We start from the raw sequence: 18386 nt of genomic DNA, 5'->3' as shown, positions 1-18386 counted from the left end.
AAGGGGTCATGGCAGCATTTGTAAAAGCTCTAAACTGGAGGTTATCCAAATTTACTCTAGTAAAATGAATCAGTTGCACCAGTTGAGAAATGGTGGTTTATGCCTTTAATTCTAGCCACTCAAGAGGCTGAGATCTGAGGACTGTGCTTCAAAGCTAGCCCCTGGTTGTCACATCTGAGATACTCTTATCTCCAACTACCTGGGCTAAAGCAGGAAATGTAGAACACCAGCTTGAGTGATAAAGCATCAGCTTTGCCCAGAAAACGATAAAGTGTAAGGCCCTGAGTTGAAGCCCCAGTACTGGATTCTAAAAAATAAGTAGATGAATAATTGTACTATATTTGTACAATGGTATATATCTGTGACAATAAACCTAATACATGCAACAACATAATTTTCCAATAATATTGACCAAAAGAGACCAGTCATTAAATAATACATGTTCTGTTAGTCTAGTCCATGTCTTTTGGCTAACTTACATATGCATTTTTTCTGAAGCATAAATCTAGGGATTGCTGGGCTTTCTGATCTGTCCACTTAGCTAGCTTGGACAGCATTTTCCAAATTCCCTTCCCTGTGTGTTTCTAATTAGGGCAGACCACAGCAGACATTTTTTGAATAGGGTTTGAAGAGTGGAAGAAAAGCAGCAGCAATAGAGGACTTGACATCTATGAGCTCCAGGCAGGAATGCTGCAGCCCACGCACTTTGCTGCTGACGTGCTGATTTACCTCATGACATGAGGGAGCAGCTCGGCCTGCAAGGAGTCTGCTTTTCCCTCCATTCTCCTCTACTTTTCTGACTCTGGAGTCAGATGACAAACACAGCTTCTTCTCTGTTCACTCACATCATCAAGATTGGAGGCAGTAAATGCTGATATGAATTCTAGTTTGTTCTTAAAACTTCTGTGACTTATTTTTCCAGTCCTGGGGCTTGAACTCACAGCCTGGGTGCTGTCCCTCAGCGTTTTTGCTCAAGGCTAGCACTCTACCACATGAGCCACAGCTCTACTTCCTGCTTTCTTAGGGTATGTTAGTTTCACAGACCTTCCTTGCTGGGCTGGCTTCAAACCACAATCCTCAGATCTCAGCCTCCTGAGTAGCTAGGATTACAGGCATGAGCCACTGATACCCAGCAAGACTTCTATGACTTATGCACATGGGTTTCAGTTCATTCTTTCTGTCCCCTACTTTATGTACACTTTCCAACTTCTAACCTGTGGATGTTGAATTCGAGTATTAGATGTGAAAACAATCTTTGCCTTTAAGCAGCCCTCACCTGAAGTCAAATCTTTTAAAGAAATCCTTTTCTGGGGCTGAGGCAAGGCTCAAATGGTAGAGAACCTGACTAGCAAATGTTAGGCCCTGAGTCCAAACTCCAGTACCTAACTGATGTAATAACATAGGCACCAGTTAATTACAGGAAATTGCCAAACTGTTATCTGAAATGTTTGCATTTATTTAAACTCCCACTAGCAGAATATGAGAGTTCCAGTTTCATCCCACCCTTATCAACAATTAGAAATTAGTAAGTTATTTTGTGAAAACATTACACTATGCAAAATCAGACAAAGCAAAACAATAATCCACAGTCTTATGCAGTCAACTTATGCAGAATAAGTACATAATATCAGGAATACAAACAAATTCTTTTGTTGTTCCTGTACTAGGGCGTGAACTCAGGACTTGAATTTTTTTACTCAAGACTAGTGCTCTACCACTTGAACTACAGTGCTACTGGCTTTTTTTTTTTTTTGCCAGTCCTTTCTCAAAGCTTTCTCAAAGCTAAGCTGTACCACTTGAGCCACAGAACCATTTCCAGCTTTTTCTATGTATGTGGTACCAAGGAATTGAACCTCGGTCTTTGTGCATGCTAGGCAAGCACTCTACCACTAGGCCAAACTCCCGGCCCCCCATTTCTGGCTTTTTTTCTGGTTAGCTGAAGATAAAAAACTCTTTGGTTTTTCTGCTCAGGCTGGCCTTGAACCATGAGTCTCAGCCTCCTGAGTGGCTAGGATTACAAGCATGCACCACCAGCATACAAACACACAGTATTTCTTTTTTCTATCAGTCCTTGGGCTTGAACTCAGAGCCCGGGCACTGTCCCTGAGTTTCCTCTGCTCAAGGCTAGCACTCTACCACTAAGCCACATACCCAGCCCCAAACATTCTTTTTTTGTGGGGGCCAGTTTTGGGGCTTGAACTCAGGACTTAAGCACTGTCCTTGGGCTTTCTCAAGGCTAGGGCTCTACCACTTGAGCCACAGCACCACTTCTGGCTTTTTTTCTATGCATATGGTACTGAGGAATAAAACCCAGGTCTTTGTGCATGGTAGGCAAGCACTCTACCACTAGGCTAATCTCCCAGCCCCAAACACAGATTCTTAAGCCTAGTAACCCCAGTTGTAAAATTTATCACACAGAACTCATATATAAAACTAAATTAGTAATATCTGATGCCTTTCATTATTACAGAATTGGAAATAATTCAAATATTTAAGTAGAAGACATTAAATTAATTGTACAATCCAATTTTTGTGACTAAAAAGAAAATTTTCAGTGTGCAGATAGGGGAATATTTTATAATAGAGTTTTTCAGAGAAACAACTATGAGAGAGAAAAGAGTGAATGAGAAAGAGAGAAATAGATTACCTTATTATTAGGATTTGGCTCACATAATTATGTAGGCCAGGAAGTCTGAGGGTCTGCAAGGTGGATTGGAGAGACCCAAGTGGGCCAACAGTTCAGTTAGATTCAGTTGCTAGCCAACTCCAAAGGCCTGAAACCCGGAGAGCTAATGGTATAATTCTAGTCCAAAGATTGACAGGTTTCAGACTCAGCAAAAGCCACTGTTTCCATTTGAGTCTAAAAACAGGATAAAAGCTGATATGCCAATTCAGAGGCCACTTGTATTTGAGGGAAAATCAAATTTTTGATTCTACTCAGGCTTGAACTGATGAGCTGAGTCTCATCTAAATGAGTAAAGAAGGAAGCTGAGGCAGGAGGGCAAGTCTGAGGCCAGCCTGGCTTGTACAGAAAGACCCTAACTAAAGAAAAAAAAAAGGGAACCAAGTACAGGTGGCTCACACTTGTAATCCTAGCTAGTCAGGAGGCTGAGATCTGACAATCACCATTCAAAGCTAGCTGGAAAATCTATGAGACTCCTATCTCCAATTAACCACCCCCCCCCCAAAAAAAAAAGCTAGAAGTGGAGCTATGGTTCAAATGGTCTTGAACAAAAACGTTCAGGGACAGCACCCAGGTCCTAATTCAAGGCCCACAACCAACAACAACCACAAAATAGACTCAGCCATATTTAAGACTCTTGACTCACAGAAAAATGTGAGATAATAAGCATGTGTTGTGCTACACATCCAAGTTAGTAGTATTTTGTTATATGGTCATAGATAATTAACACAAGTTCTCTGCAGTTCTGTTACCAGTACAACAGTATTGCTATGAAAATCCTTGTAGAGTCTCTCAGAACAAACAACATAAGAGTTTGTTTCCCCTAGGCATACCTTGGATATAAGTCTCAGGACTTATTAATATAAACCATCAGGTCAAGTCTGGGGGGTGGGTGGTTCAAATGGTAGGGTGACTCCTGGAGGGTATGAGACTCTGAGTTCAAATCCCAGCACCACAAAAACAAAGCAACAAAAGCCAGAGTTAAGGTCAAACCATGGCATAGTGGTTTGGTCTGTTTGACAGTAAAACTTTGTCTTAGTCAGTAGAACTTAAGATCAGTGCCTGGGTAGGTTTGGAGTAATATACAAGTTCAAGTTAAGGGTCCATGCATGTTGAAGGCAAAGATGTGGCCACAGTTGGAGAAATCTGAAGCCTGAGTCAGAAAAAGGTTGGTGGACACTGTATTGGGGGAAAGGGGTAATCGAAGCCAGGGTTAGAGGTCAGGGTGCATGCAATCCTAGCTATACAGAAGACTAAGATCTGAGGATCATGATTTGAAACTAGCTCAACTTTTTATCTCCAATTAACCACCGAAAAGCTGAAGTGAAGTTGTAGTTCAATTGGTTGAGCCCCAGCTTAAGGGACAGTGCCCAAGCCTTGGGTTCAAGCTCCAATGAGAGAGAGGTTGGGGGGGGAGATCTACAAAGCTATGGGTACACAGGACCAGCTACCCACAAAATGAGACCCATTCTGGATCCACAAAACTCTTTCACTTAAATGGGTGAATAGGTAAAGACAGATGGGGGTGGAAGAAGGGCAAAGAGAGCAGGAACTCGCGTCTGTAGGGGATCCAGAAAGAGAAGCAGGTACAGGAAAAGTATGCCACCTTTAATGGGGGCATTTCCACCCACATCCTCCAGACACTCCCAACAATATGTGTGAGCAAGAAGGGGGAAAGGAAGGAAGGAGGGAGGGAGGGAGGGAGGGAGGGAGAAGAGGGAGGAGGAGATGGATTTGGAGGAGGAGGAGGAGGAGGAGGAGGAGGAGGAGGAGGAGGAGGAGGAGGAAGAAGGGAGGGAGGGAGGGAGGGAGGGAGGGAGGGAGGGAGGGAGGGAAGGGGAGAATAAGAATAGGGTAATCGCTACAGGAACAGAGGTGTCCTTCCCTATTCCTGGCTGGTCCCACGCCTCACCCCTTCCTCTCCAGCTGCTGTGGTCTCCAGCCCTGGGAGGGGTCCCAAATGAGCACCCAAGGGGAGCAAGTGAGCCCCTCGGCTTCCGGAGGTAGTTTCCCACATGATTGCAGACAGCTAGCCTGACGGGAAATGCAGCCGCTGTCCTCGGAGCTGGGCAGCGACTCGGCCCGAGGGGGGTGGACAGAGCCAGGGGACCGCCTCCCACGGCCTAGTGTCGGGAGATTCAAGGCGGGGCCCCGGGTATTGGGCACCGCTTGGTGGTGGGGCGCGCCGGGTCTCCGCCCGTGGCTCCTGGGCTCTGGAAAGCGGTCCATTTTCCTGGTCCAGACGGAGCGTAATGACGCAGCTCAGTCCAGGGGGTCCCCACTCCCGCCCATCCCCAGGGAGGGAGGAGCTCCGGGCGCAGGAGGCTCCGGCCAGCAGCTGGCTCCACCCTCCTACTGGTGCGTCAGCGGGAGGGCGGGAGGGGTGTGGAGGGGGCCGAGCCGCCCGGGCTCACGCCGCTCACCGCTGCTTGCGCTCGGCCTGCTGGAGCCGCCGGGACAGGTCCTCGATGCGCACGTTCTTGAGCTGCAGCAGGTGTTCCAGGCGCCTCACCTTCATCTGCAGGACCTGGGTGGCACCGCAAGGGAATCAAGCGCAGCTGCTGGCTGCCTCTGTCTCTAGAGACCCCCTCCCCAAATCCTCACTTCTCAGCCTTCCCGGTGCGCCCTCACCTGCACCGTTTCCTGTGAGGCTAACAATTCCTGTTCCTTCTCAGCGATCTGGAGGACGAAGCTTGGATCTCCCTGCAGCGCCTGGCTATACCCGGGAGGACGGGGCGCCGGCGGCCGGCTCCCCCTGGGGTGGAGACTCCAAAACCTTGGTTGCCATCCTCACCTTCCCAGTGCCCGCAGCCAGGCCTTCCTTCTTTACTTTCTCCTGCTTTCCCGCGTCCCCACCTTTCCTGCCACTGCCCGCCCCTCCTCCTCCCTTGGGGTGGGGGGGTCGAGATGGGTGGGATTAAATTTACCTGAGCTGCCCTCCTCCTTGGGGCTCCATCGCACCCTCCCCTCGGGCCTTCTGGGACAAACCTGAGACAAAATGAGTAAAGGAATGACCTTACTGAAGTCCTGTTCTCTTGACTCCCCCCCTGACCCTCAAAGCTATACGAAGGACAGGGGGAAAGGTTTCCTGGGAAGCAGAAGGAAAGGACACCTTACCCATATCCATATAGCCACTGCTGTCCTGCGGTGCCAGCTCCTGAAAGAAACCCCCCATGGTCCACTGTGAGCCCAGGCCTACCCATCCCCAAGGAATCTCTTTCAGCAGGATTTCTTAGGCACACCCTACTTTTTTTTTTTTTTTTTTTTTGCCAGTCCTGGGCTTGAGCTCAGGGCCTGAGCACTGTCCTTGGACTTTCTCAAGGCTAGAGCTCTACCACTTGAGCCTCAGCACCACTTCCGGCTTTTTTCTATGTATGTGGTACTGAGGAATCGAACCTGAGTCTTCGTGCATGCTAAGTAAGCACTCTACTACTAGACCAAATTCCCTACTTCTACCTCACACACTCATCCCCAGGACAGTGCATCCTGCTGCCTCTGGGAAGCCCTTAGTGCGCCAGTAGCAGGAAACAGTGCCCCTTTCCCACTAAGAGTGGCACCTGTAAGGAGCCCATGCCCTGCTTCCTGCGCCTCTGCCGCTCCTCCAGGCGCTGCCTCAGTGGAATCAGCACCAGCTCCACCACGCCTGGGGCACACTGGGCAATCTTGCGCATCACATCATCTGGCACAGAGAAGTTCAGCTTATTCAGCACCTTCCTGTGGGGTAGACCAGGGAAGATAGACTGGGTCCTATTGTGAATAAAGCCAGACCTTCATGGGGAAGGAAGAAGGGATACAGTGGTGGGGTCCTGAGCCTGCAGCCCTGGAAAACTGAAACTGAGTCCCACTCCTTGGGTGTCCTTAGAGTCCCTTCTGTTTCCTTCCCAATAAGGGTTCTTTGACTTTGTTACTAGATTAATTCTGTTTGGGCAGGTCCTCCCCACTCTGCCACCATCAAGGTCCTTGTCTAGGTGTTAAGTCCATAGGAAGTAAAAGGGCTGAGGCATTTCCTGGAACCCCAGTGTGTGTAGGAGAGCCCCATTCCTGCACCCAAGTATTATGCTACCTGTTCAGGTGACCCCAGTTGTTGAGCTTCTGCTGGAAAGAGTTGGCAGGGACATAATTGTGCATCTCCACCATCTTGGGGAAGTAAAACTTGATGACCTCTGCAACCAGGACTGAGGAGTGGAGATGAACATGGAAGATGGGGAAAGAACAGTGGAAGAAAAGGAGGGTAATGTTGAAGAAGCAACAGAGTTGTACAACCCAGTGGAGATATAAAAAAAAGAGAAGGATGACAGGGAAGGAAACAAAGAAAGCCAGATCAGGAATCAAACTAGGACCTAATACACCTCAGAGAAGCTTCATCCCTTCCCCCATTAGCTGAGGACAAAGCAATACTGAGAATGATTCTCTAAGAGAGCTCTTCAGAAGCCTGTGTCTCCATCTTAGGAATTCATATGGATGTACACATATGTGTACACACACACACTACCAAAGTCCCAGGAGAATCAGATTGTATATTTGTCTCACAAGCAGAGACACACAATGAGATCCTTCTACAGATATGCATGTGTATATACACACACACATATATACACAGTAGACACATAGGAGAAATACTTGACAGACGTGCATATACAGAAATACATGTCTGTCACTGAAATCCCAGGAGTAGTTTCTGAAACACAGATACTTACATAATCACAAGGAAACACAAAGGCACACAAGACTCCCTCAAACACATCCTGGACAGAATATGTCAACACACATATGAACATACACACATGTGCTCAGACTCCTACAAGACACATCTACAGAGCATACAATGATAAGCAGACATGTACAGAGACACAGTGATATACACACCTTAATTCAAATTCCTCGGAAAGACAGACAGACAGACAGACAGACACACACACACACACACACACACACACAAAACCACTCATATGCATATAAATAGAAAAAAGAGTAGACATACTCACGGAAATGCATTGTTCACACCAAGATACAAATAACACACAAAAGCACACACTTCCACAACTGAAGGCCCAAGACAGTCTTTTTTTCACCACCAGCACATAAGTTACAAAAATACAGTATACACGCAGACCTCTCACACAAACATTCAAGACAGAACACACAGAAACGCACAGAGGTGCACACCTCCATCACTGAAGTCCCGGGAGAGGTTTCTCTTGGGCCTGGACAGAGGGATGTTGTCCACCCACAGGTAGAGCTGGTGCAAGGCCTCTTCGTCCACGCTGTTTGCCATTTGTATTCTCAGGCCAATCCGTTCCAGTTAGAGTTCAGACCCAGCCTCACAACTCTTCAGGCACCTCTCTTGCTACTGCTCCACAGCCAGCTTTCAGTTCTGACTCGGTGGGCCTTATCCAGAGACTCACTTCCCATCTGGGAGCAGCCATATTGTTTTCTGAAACCATGGCAACCATCACCTAGCCGATTGGGAGCAGAGATTTCTGGGAGTTGTAGTTTTTCCCTCCCTGCCTCCTTTGAGGGCCCCAGCTTGGAAAAAACAGGTGTATTTATTTCCCCTTTCCGAAGAAAGCTTCACTTCTGTACCCAAAGTATCTGCTAGCCAGCTACTGACCCAGGCTTGGATCTGCCACAGTCAACCAGGCCCTCAGAACCTTTGCACCAGCATCCCTTAAACTGGGATTCCCCCTTCTGTGACCTTTAGTTCTCAGTCCTAAATGAAGGCAGCAACCCTACATTTTCAGCTTTATTGGGAATCCATTGTAAATAATCTGCTACCTAACAAACTATGTGATAAGCTGTGTGCTTCCCCATATAGCTACTTCTACTCCCCTACCCAGCAGTGGGTTTTGATGTAGCATGCAATATGTATCTCAGACTCCAAAAGTCTGAGTTCGAGGCACCAGAGTTCAAGGCTGCAAACTCTGGCATGCCATGTAATGCCTTTACTCTACTTCCTACCGTGTGAAATGGGAACAGTTCTCATTTACTTGTCTCTATGGAGTAATGAGGAAAAGTTGTAATAAATTCATACTGATGTAAGACCTGTATGTGAATGAGCATTGGACATGGGAATCAGTTTTAGGTACAGAAGCAGCAAAAGCTCCTGTAGACACTTCTACATTCCTTGTGTTGATGAATTAGGACTTCAAGTAACCCTATGTATTTTAAGTCTCTACCTGGTGAGGGATACAGAATAGCTACAACTACAGAGCCAGCCTGGGGAGAAATTTTCTTCCAACTAATGGTATCAGCTTATCATTAATGAGATAATTTCAGTCCCAGAAAAAGAGGGGTTGTTGGTAGGAGACAGATGAAAGTGCTTTGTCTTGTTGGTACGTTGAGAGCCTTCCATCGGTCAAAAGCATCTGGGGAAAAGGCCATGCTCCCTTCTACCTACTCCAGAGCAGGCCCAGATGGTCAGCTGGGTGTCTGGTCTCTGACAGTCTAGACTGGGAGAGAGAGTGAAGCCCAGGGGAATCCTAGCTCCTTTTTACTGGGACTTTGCTTCAAAACTTTGTTTTAAAGTGCCCAAAGTACAGAAAGCCAAGAGTGGAATTTACCACACCTTTTGGTTTAAAAGTCGTGCAAGTGGCATTGCTTTTCTGGAAGGGACCACACCCACGGCAGCCCTGGGACAAAGAGGACCTGGATATCCCCCACCCCCTAACATTCCAAGGTGCGGAGAGGAGGAACTTGGTGGCTAGGGGGTGGTGTGGGGTTAGGAAGGAGGTGATATGCCAGCTCCTGGCAGGGTAGGAAAACCGGTTTGGGGCTCCAGGGCTCCTTGCCCTGCGCAGGCTCAGGCCCTCCCCTAGCAGCAACCACTGGGGCCAGAAGGCCTCAGAGAGGGAGAGTTCCACAGGGAGGGACTGGCCCTGAAAGGAGAAGGGTAAGACTGACAAAGGACCTGTCTTCACCTTTGGACTGGGGAATGTGTCTGGGGGAGGTAGGAAGTGAGACTCTGGAGTTTCCAACTCCTCAGCCTCTTGGGGGTACAATCTGTTCACAGTAATTTTACCTTCCTTCTGCTAACTGTCCCTTGTGGCCTACAGGCTTGGGAATGACAACCAGTGGAAGCCTAAAGGGCTGCCTCAAGGGAAACTAAAGAGTGCCAGGTGGGTTCCAACTCCAAGTTGACTCTCAGGAGCTAGCCCAACACTTAATCCAGGCCCTGCATCTTCCCCGCTCCTTCAAGAACCCATTTAACCAGTCTTGATAGGCCTAGACCTTGTGTATATTTTGCACGACAGGGATTGTTGGCTTCTTCCCTCCTGCCCCAGAAAAGTGACCCAAACTTCTCTCTACCCCCAAAGTACTAGAAGGCTAGGATTTTTTCCTAAATGGGTACACGAACGATCTTCCCTCCCCATACCTTTATAACATTTTGACACTAGTGTCACTGGCTCTCTGTACCCCTCGTCCCACCTCTGCTTCCATGTCACACCAGAGCAAGGACCAAAGGGAGTCGGGAAAGAGTGTGTCCCCAAGACAGACGCAAGCCCAGACCATGAAGGATGCACCCTTGGCTGTTAAAACGTTCACCCCCCCACAAAAGGGGAGTGGACAGATTTATTGAATTCAAACTGGGAAAGGGAGCAGCTGGGTGGCTGGACTCTGGGCTCAGCCCCAGGCCCCTCTGCCCAGGATGGGACCCTGCCAGAGAGGGATGAGGGGCAGGAGGCCTGCAGCTGACCACAAGGGAGGTGCCCACTGTCACTCTTCTAGAGGGCCTTTTGGAAACCTCCAATCTGGAAAGAAAACCAAGGGCGGCCAAAGTCACACAGACTAGGCCAGAGAAAGGGATTAAGGAGGTGGAAAGCAGGCAGAGGCAGGCTGAGGAGCCTGTGGTAAGTTAGACTGTGCTTCTTGAAGCGACCCAGGGTGGGTGTAAGGGGCTGCCAGCCGTGTGGGAGTCTAGGCTGGACCTTCCTCTGGAGCCCTTCCCAGAATGGCTTTGGGGTTCCCCCCAACCAAAGACCCAGTTGGATGGTAAGGGGGAGAGGCACTCTCTGGCCAGGAGCTTCCAGGGCCTGTCCCTGGCTGCTGCTGTGATCTAGTCCACTGATGGCATGGTGTGGTAGCACCAGACAGCTCCCCACCCACCCCACCTGGTCCCCCAAGCCCAGGGGCAAATGGGGAGGAAAGAGGATTCTGAGAAAGAGGCAATAAGCAGGCATTGAGGTGGACTTAGCCCTAGGACTGTCTCAGGGCCAGAGGAAGCCATTACTCAAGGCCCTGGGGCTCCCCCCTCCAGCTCCATCTACAGCGGCTGCCTAGAGAGGGTTCTCTGCCCTAGGCTGGTGCTGCCCATCTGGGTCAGGGACACAGCTATGCCCGGTGGCTCAGCTTTGATGTCCAAGACCCCGAACTCCTGCCTGCCTGGCATGGTTCTTCCTGGTCACATGGACCAGATCATGTTCCAAGTGGAGGATGTGGCTTTGTACCCGGTCGTCGATAGGAAAGGAGGTGAGGTACCTCTTGACCATAGCGAAGTAAGCCATGGCCTCCCCGAAGCTGGGTACAGGCACCTCATCGCCATCTTCATCATCGTCGTCGTCGTCATCTTCGTCTTCCTCATCCTCCTCTTCATCTTCCTCTTCATCTTCACTGTCTGAATCAGAGTCCTCCCCACCTTCCAGGAAACGAAGGCTAGGGCACTGGGCCTCCTCCTGGGCACTGTAACCCCCGAAGCCACCACCGGCCTCTACAACTCCCTGGGCCCAGTCCTCAGCCTCTAAGCCCTCAGAAGAGCTCTCCTCGTCGTCTTCCTCCTCCTCTTCATCACTGTCTTCAACATCACCCTCCTCCTCCTCCACCTCCTCCTCTTCTCCCAACTCCTCTCCATCCCCTGCTTCTTCTTCTTCTTCCTCCTCCTCACCTTCTTCTTCCTCTTCTTCCTCCTCCTCCTCTTCCCCCTCCCCCTCCTCTTCTTCTTCCTCCTCCTCCTCCTCTTCCTCCTCCTCTTCTTCCTCTCCCTCACTCTTGAGAGAAGCAGTAATGGTGGCATTAGGGCCACCCCCAAAACCAGCCTCACGAAAGCAGGTGGCTATGTCCGAAGGCTCCACGGCCTGCCAGGCTGCAGCCACAAAGTGCAGGGCCTCCATGAGGCCCAACTGCAAGCCTGAGCGATCCTGGCCCTCCAGCGCCGCCATAGCCTTGAGCAGCATAGCCTGGCGGTAGTGGCCCTTCACCTGTTGGACCACTCCCCGCTCCAAGGGATGCACAGTTCCCGGAGGGAAGAAGGCCAGCTGCACGTGCCGCAGGCCTGACGTATCCAGGGACTGGGCGGCCAAGCGGCCAGCAAGCAGTAAGACCCGGCGAGACTCTGCGGCCATTCGAGCATCCAGGGCCTTCAAATACTTGGCCAAGGCCTGGGTGGTGACGCCACCCTTGGAGTTGGCGGTGTAGTCGCAGGGCAGGCCGCCTTGGCTGGCACGAGGCTTGGCTGACTTGCCCGCCACCAGCGGGGGCAGCTTCTCACTGCCATCGGCGTTGGCGCACAGCAAGACGCTCAGGCGCTGGGTGGCCTGGCGGGCCCTTCCATCCCCTCCGCACAGCCCCGCGGCCTGGTCCGACAGAAAGTCGTACCACAGACTGGTCTCGGTGGCACTGAACACGTCCTGGGAGGCGTAGCCCTCGGCCACCGACGGCGGCTGCTCCTCCCGCGCGCGCCACCCCGGGGTGCTCCCGGCGCTGCCCTCCGAGGGCACCGCGGCCGGGCTGGCAGGTGCGGCTGGGGTCCGGGGCGCAGCGTTCCGCCCCCTGGCTCGGGCCACCCCGCTGCAGGACACTACCCCGTGGCGCCGGCGGAAGCGGTCCAGCCAGCCATTGGAGGCAGTGAAGTCGTCCATGCCCAGCTCCTCGGCTATCCGCAGAGCCTTCTCCTTGAGGATGATGCCCTTGACGGGCAGGCCGGCGGCGCGGATCTGCTGGAACCAGGCGATGAGCAGCCCCTCGAGCTTGTCGTAGGGGGACAGCTTGTTGGTCTTGCGGCAGGTGGAGGCCACCCCGTACTTGCGCTCCGACGCCAGGATGGCGCGCTTGTTCTTCAGGATGGTGCTCAGCGTGGACGGCGGGATGTTGAAGCGCCGCGCGATCTCGCCCTTGCGCAGGTCCGGGTTCTCCTCCACCTCCTGGATGATCCGCGACTTCTCCCGGAACGTCAGCTGCCGCCGCTTGGGGCCCATCCCGGCGCGCCCCCCGCCCCGGGGCCCGGCACCGCCGCCGCCACCCCGGGGCGGGGGGCCCGGGCCCGCGGCGGGGGGCACCAGGCGGCCTCTCCCGAGCGCCCCGCCCGAGACAAAGCGGCTCGCGGGGCGGCGGGCAGAGCGGCGACCTGGCCGGGCCGGAGGGGGCACCTCCGGAGGCGACGCCGGACGGCGAGGGGGCAACGCGGGGGGCGCGGGGAAAGGGCGGGCGGCGCGGGCGCGGAAGGCAGGAAGTGCCGCGGCGCGGGGAGCGGGGAGCGGGGCGGAGCGGAGCGGGGCGGGCGGAGCGGAGCGGAGCGGGATCTCGCGGGAAGCGTGGGGACGCCCGGCGCCGCCTCCCCGTCCTCCGTGCCCAGCCTCTTCCCCGCTGCCCCTCTCCTGCCACCGGGGGCGCTGCGGCCTGCGCGACCCGCCGGGGCTCCGGCCATCTGCCAGGCGACGGGGAGGCCAGGGACGTGGGAGCGGCCCCAGGACCCGGGGGGAGAGCGATTGGCAGCCTGAGAGAGCAAATCGCCTTTTTTGTTACTGTTGTTTCCTTTCTTAATTTATTTATTATTATTTTTTATTATTTTTTGTGGGTCTTGGGGCTTGAACTCCGCCTTGGCGCTGACCCTGAGCTCTTCAGCTCAAGGCTACCACCACCCTACCCTTGGGCCAAGCCCCCTTCCCGTTTTCTAGAGGTTCATTGGAGATGAGAGGCTCAGGTCCTTTTGTGCCCGGGCTGGCTTTGAACCTGGATCCTCAGATCTCAGCCTCCTGAGTAGCTAGGATTACAGGCGTGAGCCACCGCGCCCAGCTCCTTTTTTTAATTTAAGTAATAAAAACAACCCATGCTTTTTCTTTGCTATTTGGTTGGGGGGGGGGAAGCACAGGGGCAGAAATGGAAAAATCCTAGCAACTAGAAATCACTTGCCATACCCATGAGCACCTGGAAAGATGCGCGCAGGTCACATGTGGATAATTTCCTTCCTTTTTCCTCTAGGCAGTTTGTTTTCAAATGTATCAAACTGGCATAAAGCTATGGAGACTGGCAGGCATCTTCCTGCTATTTGTTTTTTTTGTTTGTTTGTTTTGTTTTGTTTTTTGCCAGTCCTGGACTTGAGCTCAGGGCCTGAGCACTGTCCTTGGACTTTCTCAAGGCTAGAGCTCTACCACTTGAGCCTCAGCACCACTTCCGGCTTTTTTCTATGTATGTGGTACCGAGGAATCGAACCCGGGTCTTCATGCATGCTAGGCAAGCACTTTAACCACTAGACCAAATTCCCAGCCCCATCTTCCTGCTATTTGACCTGGCATCACGGTGCTGAGAATTTTCCCATGTCTGTACAAGAAATTACCCACATACTTTTTAATGGTTGAATAATTGTTACAAGTATGAATGAATACCAATCTGTTACCTGCCATTAGATGTTTGGGTTTTTTGTACAGACGGTAGGTTTACATTAATTTGATGATAATAAGTTACTGTAATATCACAATCTGTAGACACTGTTAACATCAGTCTGACCCTGGCCATGATTGTAGCCATAATATGCTTCTTTGCCCTTCCAAAAATAGCAGCATATATTTATACATGCAAATATATACAAATTCTGATGCCTCTGCCTCCAACACCAAACACATGAAAATAGTGGGTCCTTTCTTTTTCCTTTTCTTTCATTTTGTTAATTTATTATGGGGCTTGAAGTCAACCTGGGTGCTGTCCCTGAGCTCGTCAACTCAAGGCTACTGTCCTACCCCTGGGCCTGGGCCGTTGTCCATGAGCTACCGGGACAAGCCCCACTTCCCGTTTTCTAGAGATTAATTGGAGATAAGTCTCAGGTCCCATTGTGCCTGGGCTGGCTTTGAACCTTAATCCTCAGATCTCAGCCTCCTGAGTAGCTAGGGTTACAGGTGTGAGCCACCACACCCTGCTTTATTTTTTAATTTTATTTTTATTCTGCCAGTTCTAGGACTTGAACTCAGGGTCTGGGTATTGTCCCTGCTCAAGGCTCTAGCCTTGAGCCATAGTCCCACTTCCAGGTTTTTCTGAATAATTTATTGGACATAAGAGTCTCACAGGCTTTCCTGTCCAGGCTGGCTTCAAACCATGATCCTCGGATCTCAGTTTCCTGAGTAGCTAGGATTACAGGTGTGAGCCATGGGTTCCTGGCTTGGTCAGCTCTCAAAGCAACACATGAGTGTATATAGATGAAGTTTCACAGAACAGCATCCCTGCAAATTAGGTTGGAGACCTGGGTATATGAAGTTTCACAGGAGTGGATGGAACAGAAGAAACAAACTGAAAACAGTGCCCTGAGAGCTCCAGGGTTAAAGACCAGCAACAAAACTCTGGAGGAGATGAAACCACTGTGGAAAAAACAGGCCAGTGCAGCATTCTGGAATCTGAGGAAAGAACTGCTATTTCAATGCTGTTTCTTTTTTTTTTTTTTTTTTTTGCCAGTCCTGGGCTTGAGCTCAGGCCCTGAGCACTGTCCTTGGACTTTCTCAAGGCTAGAGCTCTACCACTTGAGCCTCAGCACCACTTCCGGCTTTTGTCTATGTATGTGGTACCGAGGAATCGAACCTGGGTCTTCATGCATGCTAGGCAAGCACTTTAATCACTAGGCCAAACTCCCGGCCCTCAATGCTGTTTCTTTTCTCTCTCTCTCTCTCTCTCTCTCTCTCTCTCTCTCTCTCTCTCTCTCTCTCTCTCTCTCTCTCTCTCTCTCTCTCTCTCTCTCTCTCTCTCTCTCTCTCTCTCTCCTGCCCTCTCTCCCTCCCTCCCCCCCTCTCTGTCATCAGCTGTGGGATTTGAACTGTGGCCTTGTGTTCTGTCCCTGAGCCTCTCTGTGCTCAAGACTAGTTCTCTATCTATGACTTGAGCCACACCACAGCACCACTTCCAGCTTTTTCTGTTTCTATGGTACTGAGGGATGAAACCCAGGGCTTCAAGCATGCTAGGCAAGCACTCTGTCACTAAGCTCTTGAGTCACTTTTCCAGCTGCTTTTTTGTGTTTTGCTTTAGTTATTCTTCAGATGGAGTCTCAAGCTGTTTGAGTGTGTGTCTGTGTAGCTTTTTGATGGTTAATTGGAGATAGTTTCAGTCCTTAAATCTCAACCCTCTGAGTAACTAGAATCACAGGCATGCACCGTTGGTGCCCAGCTTGTTTCCTTTTTACAGAGATCTCTATTGGAAATGAAAGACCTGTGTTGTATAGTACAGTGGTCAATGGCACCATGGGGCTATTGAGTTCTTGAAAGGTGGCAGGTGCAAGTTGATATACTCTTGTGGTTTCTTGTTTTTGCCAGTTCTGGGGCTTGAACTCAGGGCCTGGGCACTGTCATTGGACTTTCTTACAGTTAACACTCTACCACTTAAGCCACAGCACGTAAGCACTTCCAGCCTTTTTCTGTATATGTGATACTGAGGAATTGTACCCAGGGTTTCAGGCATGCTAGACAAGCACTCTACTACTAGACCACACTCCTGGTCTCCTCCTCCTCCTCCTCCTCCTCCTCCTCCTCCTCCTCCTCCTCCTCCTTCTTCTTCTTCTTCTTCTGTTGTCAGGCTTGAAGTCTGGGTCTGGGCCTTTTCCCTGAGTTCTTAAGCTCAAGACTAGTTAGTGCTCTACTACTTCAGCCACAACACCAGTTCCAAGATACTTTGAGTAAAAAACCTACACTGGGGGCCAGGAGTTTGGCCTAGTGGTAGAGTGCTTGCCCAGCATGCATGAAGACCCAGGCTCGATTCCTTGGTACCACATACTTACAAAAAGCCAAAAGTGGTGCTGAGGCTCAAGTGGTAGAGCTCTAGCCTTGAGAAAAATCCAAGGACAGTGCTCAGGCCCTGAGCTCAAGCCCAGGACTGGCAAAAAAAAAAAAAAAAAAAAAAAAAAAAAAAAAACCTACGCTGGATTTTGAAGTTTGAATATCAAAAAAATATGTAAAATTTCCCACCACATCTGAGCCTTTTAATTTATTTATATTTTGCAGTGCTAGGGATTGTACCCAGGGCCTTGTGCATGCTAGGCTATCAGTTTACCATCGAACTCCAACTACTCTTTACTTTTGTGAATGTGGATACCAGGAAATTTTAAATTCTGTTGTAGCCCTGCCATTATATTTCCATTAGCTAGTTATGGATTTCCTAGGAAAATATGCAACAAATTTATAATAATGATTGATTCTCTAGTAGTAGTCCTGGAAGTTTAGAAGGGGGATCCTGGCTTCACTGCCTTTTATACCATTTAAACATTCTTTCTCTGAATATTTAGTGCCATGTGCCTTTGTATTTTTTTTTTTTTTTTTTGGTCAGTCATGGGGCTTGAGCTCTGGTCCTGGGTGCTGTCCCTGAGCTCTTCAGTTCAAGGCTATCACCCTACCACTTGAGCCACAGTGCCACTTCTGGTTTTCTGGTAGCTAATTAGAGATAAGAGTCTCATGGACTTCTCCTGCCCAGACTTGCTTTGAACCTCCCTCCTCAGATCTGAGCCTCCTGAGTAGGTAGGATTACTGGCGTGAGCCAGTGACACCCAGCACATGACTTTGTACTTTTTAACACAGGGTCTCACCCTGTAACCCATAGGTAGTTTAGACTGTAAGTTAGCTCCTCCAGCTTCATCCTCCCAAGTGCTGGAATTACAGGCATGAATTACCATGCCAAGCCTCATGTAATTTTTTTTCATTCTGTGTCTTGAACTCAGGACCTCATGCCCTCACTCAGCCTGTTTATTCATGGCTGATGAAGCCATAATTGATGATGGAGTCATGCCTCCAGTCCAGCATTTTTGCTGATTAATGGATATATGGTCCCAGGGACTTTTTGCTCAGAGCTCAGCTTTTTGAGTAGCTAGGATTATAGATGTGAGCCACTGGCACCTGGTCTGTGTAATATTTTCCCCCTTTTGTGTCAGTACTGGGACTTGAACTCAGAACCTGTGCATTATCCTTTAGCTTTTTCACTTAAGGATGGCACTCTTCCACTTGAGCCACAGCTCTATTTCTGGCTTTTTTGCTGGTTAATTTGGAGATAAGAATTTCAAAGATTTTCCTGCCCAGGCTGCCTTCAAATTGGGATCCTTAGATCTCAGCCTCCTGAGTATCTAGGATTATTATAGGCATAAGCTACCAGCACCTGACCTATGAAACCATTTTCAAACACTATAACTGGGCATGAAGGATTATGAATTCAGGACTAGCCTGGGCTAGATATTTAGACTCTATCTGGAAAAAAAGCACACAGACACAAAACATCAACTATTTAATCTGTGCCAAGTCATGATAGAAAAAACACCAGGAAGGAAAGGGGGGGAAAAATCCACAAACTATGTGGAAGGAAGCTTGGGAGAAAAAAAAAAGGAGGAACTTTGAAACAAGGGGGTAATACTTCCTGCTTGTCTGCCCAAGCCTCAGAATCATGTCAGTCACCCTTGAGGGAGCATAGGGCCTGATGTGCTGAGTCCTAAGGTATTTGCTTTCATGGGAAGATAGGTTCTTCTGCAGCCCACAAGTGT

General features: G+C 50.0%; 2 protein-coding genes across 2 annotated transcripts; both read right to left on the bottom strand.

Moving 5' to 3' along the window:
* Nucleotides 1-4525: 4525 nt before the first annotated feature.
* On the bottom strand, nt 4526-10132 carry Spef1 (sperm flagellar and cilia associated 1). The gene is made up of 8 exons (XM_090352052.1): nt 7850-10132; nt 6747-6858; nt 6241-6397; nt 5801-5840; nt 5611-5671; nt 5315-5438; nt 5107-5210; nt 4526-4916 (listed from the first exon to the last, which is right to left on the bottom strand). Exons 1-8 carry the CDS (start codon nt 7956-7958, stop codon nt 4592-4594), a joined length of 1032 nt encoding a protein of 343 aa, XP_090208178.1. The 5' UTR covers nt 7959-10132; the 3' UTR covers nt 4526-4591.
* Nucleotides 10133-10205: 73 nt separating this feature from the next.
* Cenpb (centromere protein B) lies at nt 10206-13101 on the bottom strand. The gene has a single exon (XM_090352051.1). It carries the CDS (start codon nt 12868-12870, stop codon nt 11026-11028), a length of 1845 nt encoding a protein of 614 aa, XP_090208177.1. The 5' UTR covers nt 12871-13101; the 3' UTR covers nt 10206-11025.
* Nucleotides 13102-18386: the final 5285 nt, after the last annotated feature.

Source organism: Megascapheus bottae, chromosome 18 (genome assembly GCF_031878675.1).
Source record: "Megascapheus bottae isolate mThoBot1 chromosome 18, mThoBot2.hap1, whole genome shotgun sequence".
Lineage (NCBI taxonomy): Eukaryota > Metazoa > Chordata > Mammalia > Rodentia > Geomyidae > Megascapheus > Megascapheus bottae.
Note: the sequence above shows the minus strand (reverse complement) of the source record. Positions and strands in the feature narration are given on the sequence as shown.

Excerpts from the sequence above, each read along its gene's own strand:
- Spef1 (XM_090352052.1), bottom strand. The coding sequence starts at position 7,958 with ATGGCAAACAGCGTGGACGAAGAGGCCTTGCACCAGCTCTACCTGTGG. Across the intron at positions 6,398-6,746 it reads AACTGGGGTCACCTGAACAG|GAAGGTGCTGAATAAGCTGA; the intron begins GTAGCATAATAC and ends TCTACCCCACAG. Across the intron at positions 5,439-5,610 it reads CAAGGAGGAGGGCAGCTCAG|GGGGAGCCGGCCGCCGGCGC; the intron begins GTAAATTTAATC and ends TCTCCACCCCAG.
- Cenpb (XM_090352051.1), bottom strand. The coding sequence starts at position 12,870 with ATGGGCCCCAAGCGGCGGCAGCTGACGTTCCGGGAGAAGTCGCGGATC.